The sequence below is a fragment of the Larimichthys crocea genome, chromosome XV (genome assembly GCF_000972845.2).
Source record: "Larimichthys crocea isolate SSNF chromosome XV, L_crocea_2.0, whole genome shotgun sequence".
Classification (NCBI taxonomy): domain Eukaryota; kingdom Metazoa; phylum Chordata; class Actinopteri; family Sciaenidae; genus Larimichthys; species Larimichthys crocea.
The window spans coordinates 18,097,399-18,106,501 of record NC_040025.1 but is presented as its reverse complement, the minus strand read 5'-3'; the positions used below and the strand labels follow the sequence as shown (position 1 = coordinate 18,106,501).

At 45.4% G+C, this 9,103-nt stretch overlaps 1 protein-coding gene across 5 annotated transcripts in view; it reads right to left on the bottom strand.

Moving 5' to 3' along the window:
• Positions 1–14: 14 nt before the first annotated feature.
• samd11 (sterile alpha motif domain containing 11) overlaps positions 15–9,103 on the bottom strand; it is a 50,823-nt gene continuing 41,734 nt past the window's right edge. For 4 of the 5 annotated variants that reach the window (XM_019254441.2, XM_010741006.3, XM_019254442.2 and 1 more), the window contains exons 8-13: positions 7,517–7,632; positions 7,031–7,109; positions 6,123–6,919; positions 4,695–4,828; positions 3,126–3,236; positions 15–2,863 (exon numbers count right to left, since the gene is read on the bottom strand). In XM_019254441.2, the coding sequence (XP_019109986.1) occupies positions 2,579–2,863; positions 3,126–3,236; positions 4,695–4,828; positions 6,123–6,919; positions 7,031–7,109; positions 7,517–7,632 (1,522 nt within the window). In that variant the 3' untranslated portion in view covers positions 15–2,578. The remainder of the gene's footprint in view (positions 2,864–3,125; positions 3,237–4,694; positions 4,829–6,122; positions 6,920–7,030; positions 7,110–7,516; positions 7,633–9,103) is intronic. The other variant, XM_019254439.2, reaches the window with a different exon arrangement.

Below are 9,103 nucleotides of genomic sequence, written 5' to 3'. Positions count from 1 at the left end.
GAGTGCTCTTCTTCTTTTTTTTTTTTTCAGTACTAATTAATTGAAGCGTGTACGTGCATGTTGATGCACAAGTGCACCTGAAACGAATCATTTGTGTCCTCCGTACATGTGCACACCTGTAGACACCCTCAGGCTTTGTGAGGACAGGCTATTTTGGAGAGAGCTACAAGCCTCGCTGAGCTGGGCCGAGCCAGGCTGGGCCAGCCAAGAGGAGGGGTACAGAGAGGCGGGTGTTCGGCCCTGAGGCAGTAGTACTGTGCCAGGCTGGCAGGGTGGCGTCTGATGCTGTGCCAAGACTCTCTGCCCAGGTGGTAGAGCAGCAACACAGGCTGGTCTGTTTCTGTGCCAACTCCTCATCCACCCCCCGCCCAGACCACTGTCTTTCTGTCTGTGCATTCACATGCTCAGACACAGATTTCTTACTTCAACTTATCCCCTTTTCTTTCCCTGACTTCACCAGCCTTCTCATTCAGATTCTGGCCTTCTGTAGGGTTAACGATTATTTTGTGCATTCACTGGTGCACAATACAGGGCAGAAGAGTTGTTTGACATAGTTTTAACACCAGAATGAAGATTTGATTTGAGAAACATTTTTGTGTCGTCACATTTCCTCTGTAGTCACTTTCAGTACAGAATACAGAATCTTGTGGTGCAGAGGCCCAGCCTAAAGCGAGGGGAAGTCCCAGCAGAGTGTGTAGAGCATACTGCTTCAGTGTAAACTCTTTGAAGGGGGGAAGGTAAGAGTGAGTAGGGGCTGTTCCTGGTCCGGGTCCTCTGTGTGTATGTGTGTGTGTGTGTGGGTGGATGAGGAGGTTCAGGTTTATCCCCACAGGCAAAGGAGGCCTTGGCCTGCGGCTGAACTTCACACTCTTGACAGCTGGTGTTGACCTGAACTGTGCCCCCCATGGGTCACCTCCCCTTCACACACATCAGGAGACCGCATACTCCTGCACATTTCTTTTCTTTTACACACACAAGAACCACAAACACCTGAGGAGGAAAAAAGTACGTACGTTATCTGATGCAGGCGCGCACACAAACACAAGACAGCGGAGGAGTTTCTTTAGGATTTATTTCACCTGTGTGGTGAATAGAAAAATAGGATGAAGACAAAACCTTTGAAGGGAAATCTAGAGACCATTTTTTTAATTAATTGCTTGCGTAGTTTTAAAAAAAAAAATCCATAACAAATTCAAAACATTTGCATTAAGAGCTTTGTGCCTTTCTTTTCCCTGCAACCAAGAGAAAACAAAGTAAAAGTATCTTTGGAATCCATTTTAAGGGCTAATTATAATACATATCATAATCTGCTTTATCTACTACATCAAAAGTCCTATAAATATTTTTTTCCTCATATTTATATGCTGAAGTAGCATTCAAGATTGGAGCGTCTTTTAATATTACACTTTAAAAATAAAATGGCAGAACAAAAAAAAAAAAAAAGTATGAACAAAAGTACCACCAAAGTTCAGCAAGTCACATTTTTCAGTAAAGAAAACCTTATTCGTGCAACTACATTTAACAGAAAGTAAAAGTACCACGTATGTAACCTTCAGGATATTTTCATCTTAAGCATGATTCTGTACAATTTTGCATGTTTTTCCTACCTCCCACAGTAGTCAACATAAGCGTACAATAATGTGAGCCTCCTCTCGTTGAGGTTTCTCCACTTTTCGCCGACATCTGTAAGCGTTTGTAATGACAGCTCTACCTGTGTCACCTCTAATGTAGTCCATCACGTGAGGCACTAGCCTAGCATTTCCCTGTTGGACCAGTCTTTCTCTGAGACCATTAATGCAAAAAAAGAAGCAGACACATTGTGAAACATGTTTCTAATTCCACACATCCGGTCATCTTTGGTATCGGGACAGTGGAATGCATAGTTGCAGTGATAAGAGGGAGCTGGTCAGATCTGGTGCTGCTCAGCATATGCTTCAACTCCAGCCTTTACAGAGACAGCTCAACGCTGCTGTTTGGCCTCGGGAAAACAGGCGAGGAGGGAGGGAGGGAAAGAAAAAAAAAACAGGAGAGGCGTCTCTTTTTAATTCCTGGGTTCTACAGGGCTTGTGGTGAGAGCAGTCAGAGAGATAGAGACAAGAGAAAGAAAGTGAGTGAGCAGAGCTTCCTCCAGCCCAGGAAGGAAGGAAGAGTTTCCGCTAGCGTCTGACTGTCTGACTTGCAAGAATGTCGCATTTGTGGCAGGGCTTAGCTCCTTTTTTTTTCTTTTTTTTTTTGGCAGGCTGTCTCTGACCAGCTGTCTCCTTTTCCTCCTTTTTCTCTTTCTCTGTTCCTCTGTCTCTTCACGTGTCTCCCTTCCAACCCAGTTTGTTTGGATTCTGCTCGGCTACAGCCACTGCCGAGGGATGCAGAAGCTGATTGGTTTGTCAGATACGGGTCATATCGTCCTCTTGTCTTTTTTTCCAGTCCAATATTTTCCCATAAATTGTAGCATAAAAGGTCCCAAAGTGGGTATGGGGTTGGGGTCTGGTAAATAAGGCCTGGGACTCAATCTCTCATCCCAACCTTATCTGTATAGTTTGAGGCAGGTTTGCCCTCCTCACCCCTGCCCGTCCCTCTCCTACGAAGGAGTTTTGGCCTCGTATCTTCCTCCCACAGTGGCGCCATTGCCGTTTTCCTGCTTGGGGGAGGAGCACCCGGGGGTAGGGCCGCTGTACGGTGAGGAGCTACTGCTGGTGGAGGTGGGTCTGTGGGGCAGGGATAGGGAGAGAGGCAGGGGGGTGTCAGATGGTGTGGTCAGGGGGTCCCGATCCCGTTCTGGGGGGCGCAGCGCAGCAGAAGGTGGAAACGGGAACGCCAGCGGGAATCCAGTCATGTAGAAAAGCCTGCCAACACGGCGTGCCACCTGAGGAGATGAGGAGACCATATGACTGTCAGCACAGCCTGTTGAGTATTGACTAATGGACTAATACTGTGTGCTGTATTTTAGAGAGAGAGAGAAGAAGAGAGGCTGCAGTCTGCAGTGGGGCTGGCTAGTTTAAGGGAATCATCTATGCTACACTAGCAGTTCGTCTTGGGCCTATGGACAGAAACACGCATTCAAACACGCACGGACGAATCCACGGGATCACACGCAAACACACACGCAGGGTCTGTGGTGTGTGTACCTGTGAGCGGATCTTGAGCGCAGGCCCCAGCTTTAGTCCCATGGTGTTGAGCAGGTGCTCCTCAGTGAGCAGCGGTAATGTCTCTCCATCAATGGCCTGCTCCCGAAACACCTGGCGGAGACACAGCCGCTTCAGCCACAGCCCCGACATATACACACACTCGACACACAAACCTACACATTCATTCACACAACCTACAAAACAGTGGCTCTATTCCAAAATGTTATGTACCCACTTTGAGAGGAAAAGCGATTATTTCAACATATTTATCTTGTTACTGGTCGCTTTCCTTCTGTCCATACTGGCTATGAAGAAATCAGTTTATCGTGACTTCAATATAAGAGGGGGAGGGCAAACGAAGACTGTGCAACACATTTCACAGTCTTGCTCCGTGCAAAAAGAATTGCTAGAGTTCATTTGAAGCTATTTTTGCCCACTTGATTCGGCTGAGTCGGAAAGTTGAAGCCTCATATTAGCTTCAGCTTAATTTTTGCATGGAACAAGAATTACAGATTGTGTCCGCTCATCTTTTAATTCCACTCGATTATACAGCGCCAAATCATAACAGAAGTTCTCTCATGACATTTTCCATATGGACCGTACTCTTCATAATATTATTTACAGAGACTCAACAATTCCCACCATGAGCAAGCACTTGGCGGCAGTGGCAAGGAAAAAGTTTGACACTGAAGTCACGTTAAGGAGGAATCATTTCAGACCACAGCCAGATGGATTACAGTGATTAATGGCTCTTAAACTACGGAAGCCCTAAGTGTCATACATTCATGCAATTTTTTTCCTCAGATAATTTCATTAGTTTTCTTGGGATCTCAACTTATTTTGTCATTATGATGAAATAATTTTCTCGATCTCATGAGAACAAAACTTTGTTTTCCTGAGATAATGTCATAATTAATTTGAGATCTCGTGACATTGGTACACTGAATGAAGTTTCCTGCAGTGATTTAATGTAATCCACTATGCTTTTGAGATCTCAAAGATCTCAAATTATGTTATCTTGAGAAAATTAAGTTTCGTTATAGAGAAAACAAATGAAATTAACTTATTATCATGAGTAAAAAGAGGAAATAAAATGTATGAATGTATGACCACATGGGGCTTCCATATAAAACACACATTTCATCTGTGAATATTGTTTTTGACATTTTGAAATAAAGGTAAGACAAGTTTGGTTCATGTCTCAAATTCTAGATATTTCATTTTGGAATAACGCATGTCTATACACACACAAATCCACATTTCATTCACACAGACTACAGGTGTACACCTACATGCACTGCTAACTCGCACTCATTCGCACGTAGCCCACAAATATGGCTGCAGTAGTGACATGACCATTCATGCGTCCACATACATTCACAGTAAACATGAAAAAACTGCAGGGCTTCTACCTAAATGTAACGAGGCGTCCTTGAAAGTACTACAGTAGTGCTGCGGTATCTATAATATATTGGTCACTATTCTTCTTCTATTGTTAGTAGTTAGCCTGCCCCTTGCCTCCATCCTCTCCTCTCTCTCTCCCCCTTTTCACCCTCCCTACATCCTCACCTGTGTGTATTCAGCACATCCGGCCAGGCTGCTTATGAAGCCACACACGTCCTCCACACTCCACTTGCTGATGTCCTCCACAGGGTTTGCCGAGGCTGAGTCCTCCCCATCCATGAAAAGACCTCCCACAGAGCCTGAAAGAGCAGCAGTGGGTGAAAATGATGTGTCAGTGTAAACACCGGGTACAAAGTTGCTATTTAGACTGAGGATCTTCTGTTTCATGTTTTCTAGATGATGAAAACTGCAAAGCTCGGAGACGCGTAAAGATATTTTGGGCTTCAGTACATTATCTTTAGTTATGATGAGTTTGAGAAGAAAACCTATAATAAATTTAATATCGTCAGTAATCTAATTACATTCTAACGATTACTTTCATTTTCAATTGATATATAAATTATGTTTAGTTTGTCAATTATTGTATAAAACTTTAGAAAACTGTAAAACTCCTATCCTTACATACTCCTAGAATTTCTCAGCCATCAGTGTTTTTTTTTCTTTTTGTGACCTAAAGTTCAAAACACAGATATTCAGTGTAAATGTATATGAAACAGAGAGAGAGAAGGTGAAACCTCCAACTAAACTTAAAGTCTGCGTAAAGGCAATTCTGAGATGTCTTTCAAAAAACATTAAACATGTTGGAAAATAGTTACTGAAACCGTTAAAATACATTGAATGATATATATACAGTTTTTCACCAGTTTTCGATGACACACTGAGGCCACCCTGCACCCCTAGCAGAGAGATAGAGATTAATTCATCTCTCTGTTGTTTCAAAGTTAGTCATGTCATTTTTTAACTCATCTGACACGTGTTTCAGTCACTTCAACAAATTGCTGCTTGACTGCTCCCACGAGGGTGCATGGCTTTAGCGCATTCAGCAGACACGCCCCCACAGACCTGAGAATACGGCTCATTTTTACTTGATTTTGACACCTGATTTCATAAACTTCTCGATATTTTTAATCATTCAAATTTGGCTGGGTGGTTGATAACACCTTCTTCTTTGGTCTGACAAACTCAGAACACATATTTATTCTTACTTTACACAGACTTTAAATGATTAATCGATAATCAAAAACACTGTTGTGGAATAACTTCCTGTTGTGATTTATAGGTTTAAGTCAACAAATAGTTTCAACTGATTGCGTGTAACACACATGGACAAGTGTGATGTTTGATGTCTGTGGACACAGTATACATGTGAACAAACAGCCCCCTCCTCATCCCCTCTCTGCCCACGTGGCTGTGCTGGTGGTGGTGTGCATGAGTGTCACACTGGGGTCAGAGGCAGGGCCCCTAACAGGGAGAAGTCTCCACACTGGAGACACGCACACAGACAGTGATGCTAATGGCTTTCACATGTCGTCTTTCAGCCTCATGCTTGTTTGTGTGTGTATGTGTGTGTATGTGTGTGTCAGAGTCTCTCACCCGTGTGAAAGTAAGGGTTGGCGTACGGGAATCCAAACGGCAATGACTGGGCGTGAAGAGCAGGCAGTGGTGGTATGAACCCAGGTGGCAGGTGATACTTGACGTCAACTTTGCCCAGTCCAGGGGTGAAAAGATGGCGACTGGGTGACTCGGTACCTGCTGAGCTACAAGGAGCGCTCAGCCTGCCTGAGTTCTCTCCAGTCTCCTTGGCACTGTCACACACTCCCTTGCTGCCAGTCTCTTTACCCCCGTCCCTCTCCCTGGGCTTACTGCTGGACTTGGCACTGACACTGTCCTGCCTCTCCTCACACATCTCTGTCTCGCTGTCCGAGTCCTTCATCTCCTCATCCTGCACCTCCCTGTCTCCCTCCCTTCCCCTGTCCTCTCTCCCTCCTGTATGATCCCCACCGCGGAGCTGCGTCTGGGGGCCCCTGCGGGAGGCCTTCCTGTCAGCATCTTGCCCAGCAGTGGAGCTTTGTGCCTGGGTCTCTTTGGGTGTGGAGGGCACCCCTGGTTGTTGTTGTTGCTGCTGATGGTTGAGGGTTAGGAGGGGTGTGGCAGCCCCATGGCGAAGCACCAGCATTGCATTGGAGCGGCGGACCAGTTCCTCACGGAGTGGATGGCCCTCTGGGATGTCATGGAGGCTGCGCAGGGCCGGATGGTCCGGTGAAAGGCCATGCGGTAGAGCTCCCAGGTGGTCAGAGCCCAGAAGACGCTGCTGCTGCTGCTGCTGCTGCTGTCGCTGGTGGAGACTTTCCAACTCTTTCTGTCGAAGCAGCTCTGCCGACATCTCAAGTCTAAGGCAGTGAAACACAAAGGGTACATTTACAACTCTGCTTTGCACCTTGAAGCTTTAACTCTTTAACTTTTCTGCCATAATTACACTATTGTTGCATACTGTAACACACCTGGCCAGATTCTGCTTCCTCAACATCTCCTGTTGACGAGCAAAGATCTCAGCTTGAGCTGGTTGGAGGAAACCATAACCTGTGAGAGAAATAGCAAGAAAATACATGTCTGTAAGCAAACATGTAAAAAGTGAGGTCGGCTCTCAACAATCGGAAACAACAATGCAAATCTTTGTGAAAACATGTTTATAAAAAGTTACATTAGTTTCTAAAAGGTACTCTGCGAGATAACAGTTGTACATGCCTCGTCTGTTTACTACAAAACACTGTTTTAAAATTAATATCCTGCCACTGCCACAACCTTTATGAAAGTTTAAAATGTATAATTTATTCATCTTGTTGGGCACAATGTAACATTATATTCATGTAACTGCAAATGTTTTTTGTTTTTATTACAAGTATACATACATGCCAAGCATCTATATGCATGCACCCATTGGTGTGGTGCATTAGTGCAATTTAGCCTTTGCATGATTGATGACTCACCAGGGGCCTGGCAAAGTGCAGAGGGCATGCCTAGGAAAGGAGGCCGCAGGTGAGGTCCTAAGGCGATGTGTGGGGCAGTTGGAGGAGACAGTAGAGGTGGAGGGTGGGACAGCTCTCTGTGAACACAAATAAAAGGAATAAAAAGGATCAATTTCACTGAATACTTTAAAATGACTATTAAACTGACAGAAGCATTAAGCATGGAGGGATGTATAATGCATGATTCCCTACATTAAAAGAATAATTTTAATAATTTTGTGTGTGTGTTTTCTCTCTCTGCTCTCAGTCTTAGACTCTTTCTTCGTGCGCATGCTGCCACAGCAATGAATGCGGTGTATTTTTATCAGTGGAGCTCCAGAGGCCCCCATGTCGCCCCAGTGCCTCATCAGTCTTGTCACGCCGCAGCAAGCGCCGCTGGCCATTGCTGTACCCTGGACTGCAGCCTTTCCTTCCCCTGCCGCCTCACACATACACACACACGGTACACACATACACACAACTCTAGACCCACACACATAATGAGGGCTGAATGCACAATGCCAGTGTGTCATGCTCCGACAGCTGGGGCGGCCCCTGCGTCTTGACCGGGGCCACGGGCTGAAGGACCTTCTAATTAACACTCATCCCTCCTCTCTTCTCTCCCTTTTTTTACACCCTTCTCCCTGTTTCCCTTCCTCTCTCCCTCTCACTCTCCAGGCTGCATTGAAACCGGTGAAAAGATGGAGCGTCCTGCAACCTCTGCTTCTGAAAAGGCCTCTCCATTATTGGCCTCGTCTTTTGTCCTCCTTGAGGGGGAAAGGCGCCTCTCACCTTTCTCTCTCTCTCTCTCTCTCTCTCTCTCTCTGCCTCTTGTTCTGTCTTGCCCATCTTTTTTTCTGTTCTTTACTCCTGTCTCTCTACTTCTCTATAACCCCTGTAAAACCTGTCTTGTTCACTCCTTCCTTTCCCTCCACTTTTTTTTTCATTGACCTCTCTCTATTTATTTTTCTGTCCCCTCTTCATCACTCCATCTCATCCTGCCTCTTTACTTCTGCTTCTTTTTTTCCCCTCCTCATTCTATCCCTTTCTCTGTTTTCCTCCAGTTTGGTGCACATCTTCAAGAGGACAGGGGACATGGTTTTTAAAGAAGCAGATAAAAAGCTGTCAGAAGAGTGAGGTATCTGCACTTTGACCCCTTCGAAAGTGTCAAAGTGTGTGAGGCTTCGAGCCTGGAGTGGATGATGATGCTCTCTGCCCGCTCTGTGTCTCAAACCGCAGCTGTTTCCAGGGCCTTTTCCTCTGCTCACTCTATAGCTTCCTCCTCTCTCTCTCTCTCTCTCTCTCTCTCTCTCTGTCCTCTCTCCTGTTTCTCTCCTCCTGAGCTGCTGCTATCACACCAATCAGAGCTCAGCTGTGTGTGACTGCCGCCGCACAAAAGCATACATGGGGAAACAAGCTGAGGAAAACAACAAAATCAAAACCAACACTGGGACGCATGCAACCGCAAATATTGTTTTGCAAACGCGTTCAAATTAGCTAGCGCCTGCATGTCTCCTGCCTCACTAAATGGTGAGGGGAAAGGAGAGAGAGAGAGAGGGAGCTGCAAGG